Raw genomic sequence first — 22,093 nt, 5'->3', positions numbered from 1 at the left:
TGATTTTCTGTTTCTAGAGTTGCTGTTCTTCTTCTCTTCGATATCCCGTTGGATTTGTAGGTGTTTGCAATCTTTAGATAAGCTATCTAGCTGATCTCCCGCTACCTGAAGTAGTCTCAGCTGCTACTTCTCCGCCATCTTGACTCACAAGCACTGCATTTTTATGCCCCTCCCCATTTTTTGTATTTATGTCACAATTTGTATTATTTTGTTTATCCCTTAACTGATTATTGTAGATATAACTGATTTTACTACCATTGCCTTTTAACTTTTATATTAGCTTTGTAAGTAGTTGATGTACTACCATCAGGGTATGGTTGCTTATACCAGTGAAATTTTTTTCTTAATTTTCACATGCTGTGGCTTCTCTTTTCTATTTAAAGAAGTCCCTTTAACATTTCTTGTAAGGCCAGTGTAGTGGTTATGAACTCGTTTAGCTTTTGCTTGTTTGGAAAACTTTATCTCTACTTAAATGCTGCAGGATAATTTTGCTGGATAGAGTATTCTTGGTTGGCAGTTCCTTTCTTTCCATACTTTGAATATATTGTGCCATTCCATTCTGGCTTGCAAAGTTTTTGCTGAAAAAATATTCTCCTAGTCTTTTATGGGTTTCCCTTGTAAGTTAAGTTGGTTTTTTTTTTTCTCGCTGCTTTTAAGAGTCTCCTTTTCCTTAGATAATTCTGTGTCCTGGTGTGGGGCTCTGGGTTCTACTTATTTGGAACTCTGCAGTTCCCAGATGTGGGATGTCTCTTTCCTTCTCCAGGTTGGGGAAGTTTTCAGCCATTATTTCTTCAAATAAGTTTTGTGTCCCATTCTCCCTGTCTCTCCTCCCAGGACCCCTTTATGCTAATGTTCATTTGCTCTCTGTTCTTTCATAAATCCTTTAAGGTATCGTTACTCTTTTAAATTTTTTCTTTTTGCTGCTCTGATTAAATGAGTTCCACTACCCTGTCTTTGAGTTCACTGACCCCTCTACCACTTCATCTAGTCTGCTCTGGAACCCCACCATTGTATTTTTCAGTTCAATCATTGTATCCCTCAGCTCTGGGATGTCTGTGTGTTACTTTTTTATATTGTGTATCTCTTAGTTGAAATTCTCACTTTGTTCATTCATTTCTCTGTTGAGGTCAACATGAGCATATTTGTGACTGCTATTTTGAACCCTTAGGTAAATCACTTATCTCCATTTCATTAAGATCTTTCTGAAGTTTTATCATGTTCTTTTGTTTGGGATGTATTACTCTATTTTTTTTCCCCCCCTCTACCTTGGTTTCTGTGTATTAGGTAAAATAGCCACTTTTTCCAGTCTGGAAGGCATGGTCTCATGCTGGAGGTGAACCTTGTTCAACCTTGCCCTTACTCTTTGTTGTCTCTCAAACCTTTGTGATTGTCCAGGCAACCTTCTTTGTCCTTAATGACTCCCAGTGGTTGAAGGCTTGCTGAGACCTGTCCTGTTCCAAAGAGGAAGATCTCTTTCAGCACCTAGATAAGGCTGGTTGGAAGCTGGGCCCTCAGGCAGCAGCTTTTTAAGTATGTAAATATAGTTGGCCCTTGAACAATGAGGGGGTTAAGAACAACAGCCCCTCTGCATGGTGGAAAATCTACCTATAAGCTGACTCCCTAAAACTTGTTGACTGGAAGCCTTACTGATAACATAAACAGTCAACATGTACTTTGTATGTTTTATGTATCATACACTGGATTCTTACAATAAAGCTAGAGTAAAGAGAATGTTAGTTAAGAAATTGTAAGAGAAAATACATGTACAATACTTTACTGTATTTATTGGAAAAAAAAAATCCATAGAGGTGGACCTGCACATTTCAAACCTGTGCTGTTTAAGGGTCAACTTTATACACCTTTCGGGGAAGACTAGTAAATGAATGTTTTTCTCTTGTCCCTCTACACTAGTAGATAGCCAGTCATGAGCTATCTCTTTGCTTACTGTCCCATTGAACTGATAAACATAAGCCCTGCTGGCCACTGGAGCCGGGGTATTGAGAGCTGTGTCCTCTAGGTGGCAGCCAAAAAAAAAAGACAGAGTGCCATACATTTACATAGGTCCTTCCACAGAGATGCTGGTGACCCAGAGCATGGTAGAGGGATAGTGCGAACATGATGCCCACAGGCCTCCCGGTTCTGGGCAGAGGACATATCTTTGGGCCACAACTTTTAAAGGTCTACTAATAGGCCTCTTTCATGGAAAGACTGGCTTTCCTGTCCGCTGCCTCTGTACTGTGCCATGGTGTGGTTCAGGATTTCTTTTCCTTCCCACAGTCTGTGGTCACACTGCTTTGAAAAATGAAGAGATAAACCAGACAGAGTGGTTAGGCAGCAAAGCAAGGTTTATTGAGTGATAGTACAAAGCTCCTAAAGAGGGAGGGGAGCTGAGAGGGTTGCCCCTGGAGTTTCTAAGTCTAGGGGGTTTTATGGGCTTTGTGATGGGCTATTTGAATCTAATGAACCCTCCATGCACCTGTCTTGCAATCAGGTTTATGTCCTCTTTCTGTCACAGGGGAAAAGGTGAAGGGCTCCTTCCAGGGTGGTGTAAAATCCTTTAAAGTATGGTTTCCTTTTAGGGGGGTGGAGGGGGCTTGTCCCTGCCTGCCTCTCTTCCAACTATTCTTTATCAGTGGGATAGCCGATTTAGAACTATTTCTTTGTTATAGTCCTGTGGGACCTAGAAATGAAAGCCCCCTGGCCACCAGAACCAAGTAATCAAGGGGTGTCCCTTAGTCAATAGATACAAAGGCCAGTGTTATCAGGTAGGTGCACAGGCTCTTCTCTGGGAGATACTCCTGGCATGGAGCAAGGCAGAGAGGGTGGAGATGATGCCCTCCAGACTCCCTGTTCCCTGGGCAGTATTTCTGTAGGCCCCTAGATGTGTGTGAAATTAGGTAACTGTCACTCAGGCGGATGCTGTGAGATAAACAAATAATCTGCTTTCACAAGAAGTCTGGGTACTTTCAGTTGGCTGCCTCTACAAAAGGCCCTGGAATGGGAAATCTGCATGCACAAGCCCTTCGAGAACTGTTTCTCAATTTGCTTTATAGCCTTGTGGATTTTGTGGAGCCAGCCGCTTTGGCTTTCAAAGCTAGGTGTCTGGGAAGCTCATCTCTCAGATGCAGATCTTAAAAGGTGGCATGCCCTGATATAGGGTTCACACCCTTTCCTCCTTAGAGAGATCAGGTTTGTGAATTCTCTCCTGATTGTGTATTGCCGGTGACAGTGGTGGGGTTTATGGTGAGTTGTGTCTCAGCCTCTCGAACCCACTTCAATGTGCATTTTTTTTCTCATTCAACCAGTGTGTAGGAGTTGCTAAGCCAGCTTCTGGATTTCTTTCAGAGGGAATTATTGCATGTGTAACTGTGGATTTGGTGTTTGTATGGGAAGAGGTGAGTTCAGGAACTTTCTATATTGCCATCTTGAACTAGAACTCTATAATGGAGTTTGTAGGTGATTACCAGAATCTTCCCATTTTGGGGATCTAAAACATAAATATTATCCCCATTTGCTTTGGGGCATAGCCCTGTGCCCTTTCTCAGTCCTGACCTAACACTCAGCTGCTTTGTGATTTCTAGAAAAATAACTGTGTGCTACCTGAGGATGTGAAGAATTTTTACCTGATGACCAATGGCTTCCACATGACATGGAGTGTGAAGCTGGATGGTGAGTCAACCTTCTTGCTGTAGGGGAATGTTTCTCTGGCTGAGAGTTTGGGTATCTGGATGGTTGTCATGAGTTCTCCTAAAGTGCAGTGTCCAAAAGCTATGATTTTCCCCCCAAAGCCAACAAATACTATCATTGCTTCACCCACCATCCACTATGCCAGAGTCTAGCTGGTTTCCTTTTTTTGATGATTCCCAAAGCCTTTCTGTCTCTCTCACAGCTGGCTAGAGGCACTTTTTATAGCTTATTACTGAATATTTACCATGAACTTTTAGATTGGAATTATTTCCTCCATTGGCCTAGAAACCATTCTTATCATGATCCTTCTGTCACAAGAGTCCTTCTTTGAAGCATGACTATGGCCTTTGGAGTTTAGAGTGAGAGAGAGAATGGACAGAGACTAGACCAATGGTCAGGTTTTCCCTTACCTACATCATGAAGATAGGCAAGCCCCTTTGCAAGTGGCCCACAGAGAAGAAATAAGTCACAAAGTTTTCATGAATGAGTCCCTGCTCATTATTCTAATACCTTCTCTCATTTAATCCTCCCAATCCTAGCCTTCTTATGCTGTCCCCATTTACCATCCCCCTTTCTGTCATTTCCTGGATAGCTAAAGTCAACAGCAGAGGCAGCTTCTGGTATTTCCCTCCATAATGGTCTGTTCTGCTTGGACTTCATATAGTCTGTATACCAGCTCTTTCACTGCCTTTGGGTTTTTTTCAGCAGTTGGATTTCTAAGTCTTTGTATGCCATCCGGTGGCCATCATCCTATATGACAAGGATTCTATATAATAAGGAAGATATACAGTTACCTGTTCCTTATTTACACCCTAATCACAGAAGACTAGGAATCAGGCAAGGCTGGTTCCTAGTCTTCTGTCAAGTTCTCTGCAATGAGTATGAAAAAATGGCAACTAGAAGGGGAGCAATCTTCCATCATGGAAAACTTACAAGAGAAGAATGGGTCAGTTATATAACCAAAGCTGTTACTTCTATGGGAATTATAACCCTTCATGCAAGGGAAGGGGGGAGCAAAAACATTTTTTTGGTCCTTTGCTCTTCAAACAGGGTCCCCAGCCTTGATTTCTGGGTTCTTTTTGAGCATCCCCTTTTTAAATTTTCTTCAGTACTCTATCTTAATGCATGCCGTGGGGTCTCTTCACTCATGACTCTTGTTACAAAAGGTTGGTGTTCTGGGGCATATGGTGCATTGATCCTCTTCCTTCCACTTTCCATTAGATTTTTAGCCCTGGGATCAAACAATAGCCAGGCTTAAGTTATTCCAGCAGAAGTTCTTATGATGATCATGGTAATAAGGCTGTTTCTCTTTGCTCCTGTTTCCATAGAGCACACCATTCCATTGGGCAGCATGGCAATTAACAGCATCTCAAAACTGACTCAACTCAACCAGTCTTCTGTGTATTCACTCCCGAATGCACCAACTCTGGCAGACCTGGAGGATGACGCACTTGAAGGTAACCTGAAGGAACTTGTGCTCTGAGTTAGAAATTAGCCTGTTTGTTTCCCTTTTATAATGCTGAAAGCCATAAGAAGATGCTGTGGCATTGTAGTACCTTTCGCCAAGCCAAAACCTTTCCCGCTGTGGCTTCTTAGGACCGTGGGAATAACATACAAAAACAGCCTGTATCCATAAAGGAAATTGTCGTGAAGAAATGCCAAGGTTGAGATTTTTGTTTTGTTTCCAGTACCCACTTTAGGCCTGGCACATAGTCGGTACTTAATGAATGTTTAGTAAATGAATGAATGTTACAGATCACTTGACTCAGCATTTCAGTATCAAGAGCTTTCAGGGAGCATGGACTCTAAATGCAGCTCCCTTCCTCCCTCCAGGCTCTTTGCCATCTCTGATTCAAATGGCTGCGAAAAGCTATGAGCAACTGCACATAAGTGAGGACTTTGTCGATTAGAATTGTGTTTGGGTGCGTATGTCAGAGACCCAGTTACAACATCTAAACTAAATAGGAGTTTATTTTTCTCATAACCAGAAATCTGGAACTAGGCTGATGCAGCTGTTTGAGAACGTCAATAATAAAGTCTCCCTCTGGCTTTCTCCTGCACCAGCCTTTGGATATGGCCTTCATCCTCATCATTGAAGAATGTGGGCTGTACCTCCAAGCTTCCTGTCTATGTACAGGGAGGAAAAAGAAGAGTGAAAGGCAAAACAACAATAAAAACTGTCTTTTGGCAGAATCTCTTCTTTTTTATCAGGAAAACAATAGTTTTCTCAGAAGCTCCTCCCAAAAGCCATTGGCCAGAACAGAGTCAAAAGTTTACCCATAGCTGCAGGGAATCTGAGGAAGTATGGTTAGCTGTGCCAGTGTTTTCCCCTCAAACAGAACTGGGGTTTAAGAAAGAAAGGGAGAATGAATATTGACTAAGCAACTAGTGTCTCCAATACTAAGGCCTTGGCTGCACTGAAGGTCTGGCAGAGAGAACCGATGCAAGGCTTCTCCATCAACTGCACAAGCAGGTATACACTAGTTCAGGCAAGGCATCCCTTGGAGATACGCAGGTTCAGTTGCAGACCACACGAATAAAGCAAGTGCAAATGTATTTATTGGTTTCCCAGTACTTAAACAAATTAGGCTTATACTATGTTATGGCCTTTAAAGTGTGATTTCTAAAAAAACAATGTACAACCTTAATCAAAAAGTACCTTATTGCTAACATGTCAACCATCATCAGCTCTCAGCAAGTTGTAATCTTTTTGCTGATGGAGGGTCTTGCCTCCATGTTGATGGCTGCTTAATGATCAGGGAGGTGGGTTGCTGAAGGCTAGGGTGGCTTGGCAATTTCTTAAAACAATGAAGTTTCCTGCATTGATTGACACTTCCTTCCATGAATAATTTCTTTATACTGTGCCATGCTGTTTGATAGCATTTTACCCACAGTAAAACTTTTTTCAAAATTGGTGTCTTTCTTCTCAGACACTGCCACTGTTTAATCATCTAAGTTTATGTGATAGTCTAAATCCTTTGTGCTGATTTCAGTAGTCTTCAGAAGCCTCTTCACTAGGAGTAGAAACCATTTCAAGAAACTACTCATCCATAAGAAGCAAGTCCTCATCCATACAAGTTTTATCAGGGGATTGCCAACAATTCAGTCACATCTTCAGGCTCTCCTTCTAATTCTAGTTCTCTTGCTGTTTCTACCACATCCAGTTACTTCCTCCACTGAAGTCTTGAATCCCTCAAAGTCATCCCTGAGGGTTGGAATCAACTTCTAGAGTCCTGTTAATGTTGATAGTTTGACATCTACCCATGAACCATGAATGTTCTTAATGGCACCTAGAATGGTGAATCCTTCCCAGAAGGTTTTCAGTTTACTTTCCCTGGATCTATCAGAGGAATCACTGGTTATAGCTCCTATAGCCTTATGAAACATATTTCTTGAATATTCAGACATGTAAGTTCAAATGACTTCTTGATCCATGGGTTGCAGTATGGACGTTATCAGGCATAAGAACAACATTCATCTCTTTGTACATCTCTGTCAGAGTTCTTGGGTGACCCAGGTGCATTGTCAATAAGCTGTAATATTTTGAACTTTTTTTCTGAACAGTTGGTCTCAACAATTGGCTTAAAATATTGAGTAAACCATGTTGATAGCAGATGTGCTATCATCGGGGCTTTCTTGTTTCATTTGTAGAGCACAGGCAGAGTTGATTTAGCATAATTCTTCGAGGCCCTAGGATTTTCAGAATGGTCCATGAGCATTGGCTTCAACAAAGTCACCAGCTGCAGCAGTCCCTACAAAGAGTCAGCCCATCCTTTGAGGCTTTGAGGCCAGGCATTGACTTATTTAGCTTTCAAAATCCTAGGTGGCATCTTCTAACAGAAAGATATTTTGTCTACACTGAGAATCTGCTATTTAGTGTAACCACCTTCGTTAATAATCTTAGCTAGATATTCCAGATAACTTCCTGGTTTGCCTTGGACTTTTATGTTATAGAGACAGCTTTTCCTCAAACCTCATTAACCAATCTCTGCTAGCTTTAGACTTTTCTTCAGCTTCCTCCTCTCTTTCAGCCTTAGAATTGAAGCTAGCTGTGCTCTGGAATAGGCTTCGGTTTAAAGGAATGTTGTGGCTGGTTTGATCTTCTATCCAGATCACTAAAACTTTCTCCATATCAACTATAAGGCTATTTTACTGCCTTACCATTCATGTGTTCAGTGGAGTAGCACTTTTAATTTTCTTCAAGAACATTTCCTTTACATTTACAAGTTGGCTGTTTGGAACAAGAAACCTAGCATTCAGCCTATCTCAGCTTTCAACATGCCTTCCTCACAAAGCTTTTGATTTGTGAGAGACATGCAATTCTTCTTTTCACTTGAATCTTCCAAGGCCTTTGTAGGGTTATTGATTGGCCTAATTTCATTATTGTATCACAGGGAATAGAGAAGCCTGAGGGGAGGAAGAGAGATGGAATGGCCAGTCAGTGATGCATTCAGAACACATACATTTATCAGGTTTGCTGCCTTCTGCAGGTGTTTATGGCACCTCAGAATGGTCAGAGTAGTATCAAAGGACTATGGTCAAGAAGATAGGCACAAACCTCACCACTACCACATCTCTCAATACCCACATTTTGCAGGCCCTTGGTCTCTGCAACAGTGACTATGACAACAGCTCCACCGGGCCCTGTGGAAGCCTGAATCGTGCCTTGCTAAGGTTGAGTGCCCAGCCATGCATACTTCACAGATCCCGTTAGGGCTGAACTCTCCTCACAGCAGTGGTAATAGGTCTCATTTCTCGAGCAAACTGGTGCATACCTTGTTAAAATATACCCCTACCCTGGCTGGGGGCCAAACACTGCCCACAATAGGCAAAGAGAGCCTCTGCAGATGACTGCACTGAAGGAAAAAGAGGCCAGGACAGAGGGCACACACAACACATATAGAAGACACCTCTGAAGGGCACACACAACACATATAGGAGACACCTCTGAAACTCCAGGTCCCAGTGAACAGGGGACGCTGCGCTGTAGGGAACTACAGAACTGCTTCTTCATAAGGCCATTACTTTTAAGAGCAAGAGATATGGCTGACTTTCCTAACACATAGAAACAGATGCAGAGTTAGACAAAATGAGACAGAAGAATATGTCCCAAATGAAAGAACAGGACAAAACCACAGCAGGAGACCTGAGTGAAACATAAAATATGCCTGATGGAGAATTTAAAGTAATGGTCATAAAGAGAATCACTGGATTTGAGAAAAGAGTGGAGAACATCAGTGAGACCCTTAAAACGGAGATGAAGAATACAATAAATGAAATTTTAAAATGCACATGGTAGAATAAATAGGAGGCTAGAGGAAGCAGAGGAATGAATTAATGACCTGGAAGACAGAGTAATGGAAAGTAATCAGACTGAACAAGTGAGGGGAAAAAAGAATTATGCAAAGTGAGAATAGACTTAGGGAACTCAATGACTCCATCAACATTATAGCAATCCCGGAAGAGAGAAAGGGGGGAGGGGCAAAAAATTTATTTGAAGAAATAATATCTGAAAACTTCCCTTATCTGGGGAAGAAACACAGATATCCAGATCTAGGAAGCACAGAGATACCCCCACCCCAAAAATCAACCTAACGAGGTCCACACCAAGACACATAGTAATTAAAATGGCAAAAAGTAGTGATTAAAAATTTTAAAAGCAGCAAGACAAAAGAAGACCATCACATACAAGGGAAACTCCAGAAGGCTATCAGCAGATTTTTCAACAGAAACTTTGCAGGCCAGAAGAGAGTAGCATGGTATAGTCAAAGTACTGAAAGGATAAAGAGTTCCTCAGATAAACGAAAACTAAAGGAGTCCATGACCACTAAACCAGCCCGCAAGAAATATTAAAGGGGATTCTGTGAGTGGAAAGGAAAGACAATAATTAAGAATATAAAAAGTAAAAGCAAGAAAAATATCTGTAAAAATCAGTCAAAGGATTCGCAAAATAAAGTTATGTGAAGTATGACACTATGTACCTAAAATATGGGGGGAAAGGTAGTAAAGAATGGATTCAAACTTTAAAACGTCACTGATCAAAGATCATCGTAACAAACAATGCAAAAGGTTGATATATTGCAAGAATTACCAAAATGTAACACAGACACAAAGTAAGCAAATGCTGTTGGAAAAATGGTGCCAAAACACCAATATAAGGTTGGCACAAACCTTCAATGTGTTTAAAAAAAAAAAAAAAAAGGCAAAAAAACCCCACTATCTGTGAAGCACAATAAAACAAGCTATGCCTGTACTAGAGGGATCCAGGAGCAAAGCCTGGAAAGAGACAGGTCTTGGGAAAAACCCACCCCTCAGAGATGTGTGGAGTCCTCAAGAAGGGAAAAGGTCACATCTGCTTCATGTGTGTGCTGGGGCTTTGAATACCCAAAGGCAAACAAGTTGTTAAATAAGTAGACTGAGTCTTCCCTCCCTTTGACAAAGTTGGAAGATAGAGGTGGATTGGATACTAGAGAGGATTTCAGGGACCCTCAGCTAAGGACAACATAGCTAGGGGTAGAGACTACATTGTCCTACATACCCATAGAGATAGAAACCACTTGGCCTTTTGGCACCTGCTGAATTCACACTTTTTAGAATAGTCCAGTAGTTAGACCCTGTCTTATTATACCTAATTGGAAAAATACTTTTCTCAGGGTACTCAATAGTCAAAAAGTGGATGATCAGGAAAAAATACCAGGATATACAACCAGGCAAATAAAACTGCTAAAGAACACATGAAAACCTAAGTAAAAACAAGAATCAGATCTGTTAGAGACATTTAAGACAGCATAAAGGCTTCCTATAGAAGAAAAGTAAAATTTCTCAAACAATTGATAAATTGAAGAATTTAAATAAGATTTAAGTTGGTAGCCTGATAAACCAAGTGCAAAACTTATTTAAAAGCACAGATAAATTTAAAAGGGGGAAATTATGAGGGGAAAGGTGGAAGGGTAAGAAAAATAGAAAATAGGGTACCTGGGTGGCTCAGTTGTTAAGTGTCTGTCTTAAGCTCAGGTCATGATCCCAGGGTGCTGGGATCGAGCCCCGCATCAGGCTTCCTGCTCAGTGAAAAGCCTGCTTCTCCTTCTCCCACTCCTCCTGCTCGTGTTCCCTCTCTCACTGTCCCTCTGTCTCTGTCAAATAAATAAATAAAATCGTAAAAAAAATAAAAGAAAAATAGAAAATAGATCCAGAAGTCCTTTCATTGTCATTACAGGTGCTCATAAGAAAAAGACTAGATAGAAAGGCAAGACACACTAATAAAAGAAAATTTCTCTGCAAATTGAAAGGGCTCTGAGACCCAGGTTAAACTGGTGAGAAAAGAGACACCTAGCTATTGTATAATGTGGGAAAGAATTATAGGCTTCTAGGCAAAAATAAATTACTTGTGATGAAATAATCAGACGGATACCAGACTTCTCTTTTGTGGCAGTGGAAACTAGAGATAAAAAGCATGTACACATTACTGAGCAACAAGGAGTAAAAATAGAATCCTATGTATACAGACCACATATACCTCTCAGTTTATTTAAAAAAATATGGAAGGATATGTAAAACTTCAAGAATATTTATACTCTAACCAGAAGACAAATGCAACTGAATGGAGGTCCCAAGATGTGGGAGGAAAGAAAGGGACCAGTGAACCTCCCATGAAAGAGTTAGGGTGCATTTAATCTTAATAGAAAGGAGTCTTTCTAGATAGGAATGTGTTGTATAACTTTCTTTTTTAAGCTTTTATTTATTTGAGAGCACAAGCTTGGTGGGGGTGCAGACACAGGAAGAGGAAGAAGTAGATTCCCTGATGAGTGCAGAGCCAGATGTGGGGCTCAAGCCCAGGACCCTGAGATCATGACCTGAGCTGAAATCAAGCATTAGACGTTCAATTCACTGAGCACCCAGGTGCCCCCTAAGAATTCTTAAGTAATAGTTACACAACACCGGGGCACCTGGGTGGCTCAGGTCATGAGATTGAGCCCCACATTGGGCCTCAATGGCATCTAGTAGGCATCTAGATTGGGCCTAGTAGGCATCTGCTTCCCTCCCTCACCCTTTGCCCCCACCTTACCTCTTCCCCCGCATGCCTGTGCTCGCTCTCTCTAAAATCTTTGAAAAAAGAAAAAAAAAATTCTTGGGAAGGGGGACACAGTGCAAGGAATATTATAAAACCTACTGTAGTTGATACTTGAGCAATGTGGAGGTTAATGACACTGACCCTCCATGAAGTCAAAAATCCCAGTAGAACTCTTGACTCCCCCAAAACTTAATTACTAATAACCTACTCTTGACTGGAAGTCTTGCCAATAACATACAAAATACATGTTAATTGACTGTTTGTTATGTGTAATATACACTGTATTCCTACAATAAATTAAGAGAAAAGTAAATGTTATGGAAATCGTAAGGAAAAGAAAATATATTGATAGCACTGTAAAAAAAAATCCATACATGAGCCCATGCAGTTCAGTCTGTGTGTTGTTCAAGGGTCAACTGTATACGGTCTCAGCTAAAACTAAAAGAAAGGAAAAAGGGAAGATATGAAAGTATTATGGGTTAAATTAATGCCCACCCCCTCCCAATTCACATAATGAAGTCCTAACCCCCAGTTGAGAATAAATGTTACCTTATTTGGAAATTGGGTTGTTGCAGGTGTAAGTGGTTAAGATGAGGTCATACTGGAGTAGGGTGGATCCCAATCCAATATGACTGACATCCTTGATGTCAGTGGAGACACAGGAAGAATGCCATTTGAAGATGAAGGCAGAAATGGGTGGGACTTCTACACATTAAGGATAGCCATAATTTGCTAGGAAACTCCAGAAGCCAGGGGAGAAGCATTGAACAGATTTGTTTCCCCACAGCCCTCAAAGGAACCAACTCAGCCAACACTTCGATCTTGGATTTGTAGCCTCCAGAATGGTGAGACTACAAATTTCTGTTGTTCAAGCTGCTCAGTTTTGGTACTTGGTTACAGCAGCCCTAGCAAGTAATATAGAGAGTGTTCCTGAGGTCCTTAATAGTAGAAAATGTAGGACAAAGGAGGAAAAGCAGCAGAAAGTGGAAGGTCTCCTCCTACTATAGGGAAGAAATAGTACCACCTTATTGCGGGAAACAAGATTACCTTGGTGCTTGAGCTTTCTATTTTTGTGTAATAGATTACCACAAATTTAATGTTTTAAAATTCCACAATTTTAAATCTACTACCCTTAGATTCTAGCCACGTGACCCTCTCACAACATGGCAGTTTACTTCTCAGCCAGCGGGAACAGCCTCTGCAGTCTGCTCTTACCGTCTCCTATCACGTAAGCTAATCAAGGGAGTGGCTGCTACATCATACTCTCAGGTCCTGACTGTACTCAAGGGCAGGAGGTCCTGCAAGGTATAGATAACAAGGAGCAGAAATCTTGAGGGCCTTAGAATTCTGCATGCCACACTGTTTAGGAGAAATAATGGTCTATTGTTTTCAAATAAGGGTAAAGTCCTATTGATCTAATCATGCAAAGCGGGGGTATGGGGAGGAGGAAGATAACCACTAAATGAATAAAAATCTACATTAAATGTTTAACTTAATAAGGGAATATTGAATCACAGGAGGAAAAATAAGAATTAGGAAACAAAACATTAGGAGAAATAAAACAAGACTGATCAATCCTGATATTAAATGTGCTGGGATTAAATTTCCCTTTTGAAAAATAAAGACTGTTAGATTGATACAAAAAGCAAAGTTCATCTATATGTTATTTTTAGGAGCACACTTAAACTGATGAGAAATTTCCTCTTCTGGAAATGGCAGACAGGTAACTCAGAGAAGCCTTCCTCCTGAAGACAACTGAGAAGTCAGAGCAAAATATAAAAGCCACCTCCCTAAAAACAGCAGAGAGCTAACAAGGTGATGAGGTAATGTCAGATTAACATCCAGAAGACACAAATCCAGGGGGGACGAGATTTAAGCGCTTGTAGTGCATTGATTGCCCTCTTCACAACAGGCTATAAGGATGCTGGAACGCTGCGGATTTGCCCCATTTTGAGACCAGTGGAATAAAACAGAGCCCAGACCTTACAAAAGATGACACCCATAAAAACTTGCTACTTTTGGGGTTGGCACCATTAAGAGCAGTACCCAGGAGACAGAATAAGCCAAAAGTAACCATTTTTCTCCTGGACTGAGGCTCAAGTGTAAGTCCTCTGTGTGGCCCAGAAAATGTTAAATCTGGAAATTGGACTAAAATGATTCGAGGTTACTGATCTCCTCAGGAGCATAGCAGAAACAAATTCACTCTAGAGAAATGTTCTAAAATTGATTATCTTAATGGTTATATAACTGTAAATATTATAAAAATCATTAAATTGTATTCTTCAAATGAGTAAATGGTATGGTAGGTGAATTATATCTCAGTAAAGCTCTGATTTAAAAAGAAAATTCCACCCTGGAGGATGATAATAGTATCTTAGACCTCAAATTGTTTTATAAATAATTTTTCAAAAAAATACTTCCTTTTTAAAAAATGACTAGGCACATGAAAAACACACGACCATGAATAAGAACCAGCACAAATAACAGGTAACAAGAAAGAGATTCATGGGTGCTCCTGAGAGTGAATTATTAGGCACGGTAATGCTAATGCACACATGGGGATAAACCCAAACTAAAATTTCAGTGAGAAACTAAGACATTGCATATTTGGTGTTACAAAAAAAAAAAAAAAAGATTCAAATACTGACTTCATCTTCCTGCTAATGGCAGAGTACCTTTTACCAAGTCAAAGACTACTATAAACTCTGGGAAAACTTTAAAGACAATGACCCAAAAAGATTGGAGAATAACCAAAAGTGAGCAGAAACTAGAGTGGCATCTACAAATGGGAGAAGGGAGCCACACTGAGTGAGGTCCTATTTTATACTCTTCCCCTGCGGGCAGGTCCCGTCAGCATCAGTCAGGGCAGGGCTGCTGAAGCTTGGTGGGACCCTACATTCTGGACTTCGGATTTCACCCAAGATGGGAATCACAAACCTGATTTATCTGCCCTCTTGGAACAACAACAACAGAGAAGATACATAAAAATGGATTTCAAGGGGCGCCTGGGTGGCTCAGTGGGTTAGGGCCTCTGCCTTCGGCTCGGGTCATGATCTCAGGGTCCTGAGATCGGGCCCCACATCGGGCTCTCCGCTCAGCAGGAAGCCTGCTTCCTCCTTTCTCTGCCTGCCTCTCTGCCTACTTGTGGTCTCTCTCTATCAGGTGAATGAATAAAATCTTTAAAAAAAAAAAAAAAAAGGATTTCAAGACACTGACCATCGGGCAGTGAAGGACCATGAGCCTGAGAGATGTAAATAAAGAAGGGAAACCTCAGCTTATGACTTGAGAGAGTTTTCTAGTCCACAGCCTAGAGCTGGGAAGCCAGGCGGAACTTGTCGCACTCCATGAGTCGAAGACCACATAAGATTAAGAAGAGTATAAAGGGCGCCTGGGTGGCCCAGTGGGTTGGGGCCTCTGCCTTCAGCTCAGGTCATGGTCTCAGGGTCCTGGGATGGAGCCCTGCATCAGGCTCTCTGCTCAGCAGGGAGCCTGCTTCCTCCTCTCTCTGTGCCTGCCTCTCTGCCTACTTGTGATCTCTATCTGTCAAAAAAATTAAAAAAATCTTTAAAAAAGAAGAAGAAGAAGAGTATTAAAGTGTAACTTCCAGGGGAAGGAAAAGTCATGTTTAAAGCACTTTTTAGTTAGAAATGTAAATATTTTTGCATTTGCGTAAAATTATATGTATGACTCTATGTACAAGTAAAAAGTAGCCTTCTTATAGGCTTTGTTTTATCCAGTCTCTCCTAGGTTTGTAAACTCTCACCCTCACTCACTAATATTAATCTTTATGACATAACGGCTGTAACGAAAGAAGCAGGAAAGGTTTCTGACGCTTGCATTTCTAAAAATGGCTCTCTTTTCTGGTATGCCATTATATGTGATTACTAGGTAGGTATCTCTGATTGAACCAGGCTTATCATTAATTATAATGTAATTAACATTAAATATTATAAATACATTTTAGGCCAAGGAAAAGAGATTCTAATCAAAAGATCATAAAGTGCTATAAATAAGGGGAAAGCAGTTATCTGGGAAAAAGGGATGGCAACATCAGGCCAGATTATTTTGCCTTTATATGTTCCCACTCTCGCAAGTTCAGTTTGTTTTCCTGTGCCACCGTCCGCTAGATTCTGTGACACTGTCTGTCTGTGATAGAGAAGCCCAGACAAAAGGCTTAGACATGAGTAAGATCCTGGGCATACAGAGTATAGAATTCATTGGGGGGTGCCTGGGTGGCTCATTCCGTTAAGTGTCTGACTCTTGGCTTCGGCTCAGGTCATGTCATGATCTTAGGGTCCCACGCTCAGTGGGGAGTCTACTTGAGGATTCTCTTCCTCCCCTTCTCCCCCTACTTGCTCCTGAAATCTTTAATTTTTTTTAGTTTGTTTGTTTTTGATAAGAGAGACACAGCGAGAGAGGGAACACAAGCAGGGCAAGTGAGAGAGGGAGAAGCAGGCTTCCTGCTGAGCAGGGAGTCCGATGTGGGGCTCAATCTCAGGACCCTGGGATCATGACTTGAGCCGAAGGCAAACGCTTAACAACTGAGCCACCCAGGCACCCCTGAAATAAATCTTTTTTTTTTTTTTTAAGATTTTATTTATTTGACACAGAGAGAGAGATCACAAGTAGGCAGAGAGGCAGGCAGAGAGAGAGAGGGAAGCAGGCTCCCTGCTGAGCAGAGAGCCCGATGATCCCAGGACCCTGAGATCATGACCCGGGCCAAAGTCAGAGGCTTTAACCCACTGAGCCACCCAGGCACCACCCCCCCGAAATAAATCTTTAAAAAAATTTCATTTGGCCTGCATTGGAGATAGTAGTTAAGAATATGTCTGAGATAAGGCTTTTTTCTGTTTTTCTCCCCCACCCCCCAACCCTAGCAGTACTGGATAAGTATGTGTTTGAGTTGAGTATGTTTGAACGTAACTGTTACTTTCTGGGTTTGCAGCCAGTGAGAATCAGCCAGAGAAGCCACACTTTGATTCTCGCAGCGTGATATTTGAGCTGGATCCTTGCAATGGGAATGGGAAGGTTTGCCTTGTCTACAAAAGAGGGAAACCAGGTAAGAATCATTGACAGGCATGGCCCTGCAGCTGGGTGTGGCAGGATGATCCTCCTCTCCAGTCATGACACAAAAGGCACATTCCACTCTGGACCCATGAGATGCGGCCAGGTCTCTTGGAGATGTAAAGACCCAGTAAGCCTCTTTGGTCCTCCCTGAGCATTCCCTTCTAGGCCAATCACTAGAGTCTTTTTTTAAGCTGTCATTTGTGAGTTACTGCAGAAAAAAATAGGAAAAGGAAAATAAGTGAGTAAAAACTAAAAGAAATAGTCATTCTGTTTCTATAAACAGGCTCTATATAACATTCCTCTATAAACATTCCTCCAACGGGTTCACACATCAGAAAAGCATCCCGGAAAAGCATTATCTTTCTTACACACTTCTCTATGTAGGCAAGTTAACAACACTAAAAACCTGAATGAGTAGACATCAGTCTTAAGACCTCAGATGAGAACTCAAGAGGAAAAGGCTCTGGCCCCAGAGCAACAGCTGGCCCCCCCAGCAACTATTCAGGCCCTGCCCTAGGACTGTGGACAAGGCCCAGCCCTCTCCAGGTAGCTCTCAGCCTGTACGGGTGAGAAGATAGAGACGCCAGGATTTTAACCCTAGAGAAAGGAGGGACCAACTTTGCAAAGTAGCCTTTCATCCACATCTTGGGTTGTGGAGAAGGGTGGGGCAGGAGGGATTGTGGGGTAAGGGCAGCATGCAGGCAAAGAGACTAGGTAAAGCTCTGCCATGGGAAAGTGCAGCTGATTTGGAAGGAATGATAATTTCAAATCATAGGACTGCCTGGTTCATCTTGTGGATAAGGAGATGGAGCCAGAAGTCCAGTTGTTCCCCTTCATGCACAGCTTGGAAGGAGTTCGGACATGGCACTGGGAAGTCCAGTAAAGGAACAGCCAAATTAAGATGGAAATGTACATTTGCACAGGCAGTCTTAGAAGAAGAGACTGGAGGGTGGGGGCCACCGAGGAAGCCATCGTAGCCATTAGACAAGAGACGAACTAGAGGCCTGCAGGAGGAAGAATGGAAGGTCAGAAGTGAGTGTGAGGCTGGCGCTGCTGGGACCGTGCCTGTTTCCACTGAACCCGGACCTCCCGCAACAGCACAGGCAGGACCCAGAGCAGGAGCTGGTCTGGACTCCAACACAGTGGCTGCTCACGGCCCTTCAGCTTCCTGACAGAGATCTCCTCAGAAAACCGGAGCCTTGGGGTGCCTGGTGCCTCATCGCTTAAGTGGCTGCCTTTGGCTCCGGTCATGATCCCAGTGTCCTGGGATGGAGCCCTACATTGGGCTCCCTGCTCAGTGGGGAGTCTGCTTCTCCCACTTCCCCTGCTTGTGCTCTCTAGCTCTTGGTCTCTCTGTCTCTCAAATAAATGAATAAAATCTTAAAAAAAAAAAAAGAAAAAGAAAAGAAAAGAAATCAGGCTGAGTCTGTCCCATCAGGAAAACTGAGATCCACAGTCTGTGCCCAGTGGGGCGGGGGGGCTGCTGAATGGTCAGCCTGAATGCACAGATGGCCAATGCCCAGCACAGAAGTCAGTCAGCTGACTGATCAGGTATTTGTACAAGAAGACCAATAAAACCCCTAACAGTGGCCATGGGAGAATGGGCCTAAGGAACTCTTCACTTGTATTTTTCATCCTTCCACTACTAGAATTTTTTTTTTAATTTTTTTTTTTAAATAAACATATAATGTATTTTTATCCCCAAGGGCACAGGTCTGTGAATCACCAGGTTTACACATTTCACAGCACTCATCATAGCACACACCCTCCCCAATGTCCATATCCCCACCACCCTCTCCGGTCCGAATTTTTTTTTTAAAACCATGAGAGTATATTGGCTTTACAGATAAAAGTAGAAAAGTCTTATGCCATCCGTTCATTTCTTTCTTTTGTTTGCTATTTCAGCATTAGCACAAGACACTGAGATCTGGTTCCTGGACAGAGCATTATACTGGCATTTTCTCACAGACACCTTCACCGCTTACTATCGCCTGCTCATCACGCACCTGGGCCTGCCGCAGTGGCAGTACGCCTTCACCAGCTATGGCATTAGCCCGCAGGCCAAGGTAAGGGAGAGACACGAGCCATCTCCTATCTGTGGACCATATCAGAATCTCTGAGGAAATGCTTAAATGCAGATTCCCAGCTTCCCTGTCTGATTCAGAAGACTTGAGATGGAGCCCAGGAACCTGCATTTTCATTAAGCAAGGCAGATGGTGCCAGTGAAGGTGGATGGCCTGACTTAGTACTGAACTAAGTGGTTCCCAAACTTGGCTGATCCTCATAATCACCTGGGAGTTTTCTAATTAAATTTTAGTGGGGGCTTAGGTCTGAGCGTTGGTTTTAGATAGGCAGGACATGCACCCAGGAAGGGTGAAAAGTCAGTCTTATTCCCAGGCTCTCCAGCCTCCCAGCCTCCCCCAGAGGCAGCCGTTGTTTCCGTTTTTCTTGTGTTTTTCACACAGTACTTTTGCCTAGAAAGCATATAGGCATATGGTTTTCGGTTCCTTTTTTCTAAATCACAAGTGCACTATACTTCTCACGTCATTGTGCACCTTCTTTTCACTTAACAGCCCGTCTTGGGGTTCATTCCCTACCAGTACCTGCAGAACTGTCCTTTTTAGTAATACGGAATATGCGTTGTATGGATGTGCCTTGTTTGCATAATAGATCCGGGCGACATTTCAAGCATGGTTGCCTGGTAATGCTCATATACCGCCTAGTTTGAGACCAGGTGTGCCCTGAAGAACTTTGGCTGGGTGGCAGTGACTCAGGGGCTCAGCACCAGGCATGTATTCATCTGCTGGGCCTTACTTTGCCCAAATGTCACCTAACATCCATCCAGTCAACATGGTGAGGTCAATAAATGTGATGCTCTTTGCCCAGAAGGGAAAGAGAGCACCAGCACACGCAGCTTCCCACAGCCAGGGCCTGCCACTGGCCTCTGTCATGCACCTTCCCTGGGGGGAAGTGCTGCCATATCCACCTGACGGGCAGTAGCTGGTGTGAGGACAGAACAATTAGAAGGACGCTGATGCTCTGGGTCCCACATCCCCATGCTCAGGGCTCACTAGATCAGAAGGAAGTTTACTCACATTCTCAGTCCTTGTGCTAGATTTATTTTAAAGGTTACGAGACTTAATAAAGCAATGTGTGTGCCATCACTTTTACCTAAAGGAAGTCCTAACAGATTTTCAAGGCTTTTTTCATAAAAATGTTTGTTCTCTTTGCCTTATCTCCCCACCTCTCTACCTCTGGGTCCCCACTAAAGAACATAAACAGTCACCTTTCTCCTTCGAATTTTGACCTCTCCCAATTCTCCCTTACAGCAGTGGTTCAACATGTATAAACCCATCACCTACAATACAGACCTACTTGCAGAAGAGACCAACTCCTTCGTGAACAAGCTGGATCCCAGCAAAGTGTTCAAGAGCAAGAACAAGACCTTAATCCCCAAAAAGAAAGGGCCAGTCCAGCCTGCAGGTGGCCAGAAAGGGCCCCCAGGTCCTCCCTCCACCTCTAAATCCTCTTCTAGCCCTGGAAACCCTGTCCGGAAATGAGCACCCCACCTCCCCGCGAGCCCCTCAACATGATTTCCGTGCACAGATGGCCCAAGCCTCAGATTCTATGAGTTGTACCATAGCCCTCTTCCCATCACAGTGAGCCAAATCCTAGGCCTTCTGCTTCCATTGGTATTAGCCAGGAGTTCAAGGGCATTCTCAGGTCTCCCCCAGAGTCCTTGCCTCATCTCTTGCCTCTGAGAGAGAGTTTCCGAACGTAAGTGTTAAATAGAGCTGTGAAGAGCTTCCCTCTCTTTCCACCCCCAACCCTCTACACTTGTCAGTGGTGGTGAGAGAAATCCCCTGAGAAACCACTGATTTTGACCCATGAGGCATTAGAACTGTGCTGTTCAGTTGGTAATCACTAGTCACAGTGGCTGTTTAAACTATATTAAGAATTCAGTTCCTCAGTTGCATTAGCCACATGGTGCGCATCCATGTGGCCAGTAGCTTCTGTAGTCAACAGAGATAATGGAACATTTCCGTCATCACAGAAAGTTCTGTTGAGCAGCACTGTATTAGAATATTTTCATGCTGCCTTACTCAGATCAGTTCATTTTTGTTAGAAAATGTGGATATCTTGATTTGATGGGTCATAATGTTCCATGAAAATTCTTGAAGATACAGTTGTATATATTCTTTTTATTTTTCTTAATTCTGGTCTTTTTTAGCTTCCTATAAAAGTTTGTCATTTCCAGTTTTGCAGTGTGTTTATACATTGCCAAATTTTTTTTTTTTTAAGAGGAGGTAATTCCCTGCTTAACCTTAATATAAAAACAAAAACAAATTCCCAAGCATTGTTTTCCATGACTCCTCATAAAGAGTTTTTATGAAATCACTGTTGACAAGAGTTGTCCACCCGCCCTGCCTACTATCCCCAGCTTTCATCAATTCACGGAGTGGCAGAAAGGGAAAAAAAAGGACCAAGCTGTCAAGGATAATAGCTGAAGTTTAGTCTGTTAGAAGAATTGTTTTGCCAGAACCGATCAAATCAAAGGGAGAACCAACCGCACAAGATCAGTGATTTCAGCATGTGGCAGCTGCTCCAAGACAAGTCAGAGTTAGAAGAACATAGAGCAGGCATGTCCTCCTGTCCTATAGCCAGCCAGCCTCTAGTGCTGGTGGCTCCCTTGAGTTACTTTGAACTCAGCCCTGGCCCTTTTCTAGTTCTCACAGGTGCAGCAGCAGAGGAACTAGGAGAGCAGTGGTGCCCTTCACATCAGTGGGAGTCCTCAGGAGGCTATAGAAGAGAGAAGGAAGGGGGCTCCATGAAGGAAAGGAGAGCAGTGAAGAGCCATGCTGGCTACCTGAGGTGCAGGACCCAGAGCGAAACAAAGATGTGGGGCCTCATGTCCAAAAAATAGGAAAATAGTACCATTAAAAGTACTGAAATGTTCTTCCATGGTCTCTCTCACATCTTGTTATGCGGGGTTTTTACTTGCTACTTAATGCTGTCCTAAGTAATGAAAAAATTTAAATTCTAAATTATTAGCATTAATTTTATTCATCTTTATAGTACACAATTCCTGTTTTAAATGCAACTAGAAGAGCAGTGAACTCATGCAGAATCACCAAAATTAATTTGTATTTCATAGCTTATGTATACATGTTGTATGATATACATACTTTGTCCTCACTAGAACACTGGAAACACTACAGAAAAGCCTCGCTCAACTATTATTTCCCTCCTTGATATGTACACATTCTA

At 42.4% G+C, this 22,093-nt stretch overlaps 1 protein-coding gene across 5 annotated transcripts in view; it reads left to right on the top strand.

Annotated features, from left to right (window-relative positions):
* LOC111142619 (tubulin polyglutamylase complex subunit 2) overlaps positions 1–21,781 on the top strand; it is a 71,492-nt gene extending 49,711 nt beyond the window's left edge. Inside the window, exons 3-8 of one of the 5 annotated variants that reach the window (XM_022495926.1) lie at positions 3,582–3,669; positions 5,016–5,144; positions 16,704–16,817; positions 18,731–18,891; positions 20,155–20,308; positions 21,553–21,781. In XM_022495926.1, the coding sequence (XP_022351634.1) occupies positions 3,582–3,669; positions 5,016–5,144; positions 16,704–16,817; positions 18,731–18,891; positions 20,155–20,308; positions 21,553–21,749 (843 nt within the window). In that variant the 3' untranslated portion in view covers positions 21,750–21,781. Of the gene's footprint in view, positions 1–3,305; positions 3,396–3,581; positions 3,670–5,015; positions 5,145–16,703; positions 16,818–18,730; positions 18,892–20,154 lie in introns of all 5 variants that reach the window. The other 4 variants (XM_022495928.1, XM_022495927.1, XM_022495929.1 and 1 more) reach the window with 4 other exon arrangements.
* The last annotated feature ends 312 nt before the right edge of the window (positions 21,782–22,093 follow it).

The sequence above is a fragment of the Enhydra lutris genome, unplaced genomic scaffold (assembly GCF_002288905.1).
Source record: "Enhydra lutris kenyoni isolate GAN:26980312 unplaced genomic scaffold, ASM228890v2 scaffoldscaffold8, whole genome shotgun sequence".
In the NCBI taxonomy this organism is placed as follows: domain Eukaryota; kingdom Metazoa; phylum Chordata; class Mammalia; order Carnivora; family Mustelidae; genus Enhydra; species Enhydra lutris.
The sequence above is the reverse complement of the archived record's forward strand: the minus strand, read 5'-3'. Positions and strand labels throughout refer to the sequence as shown.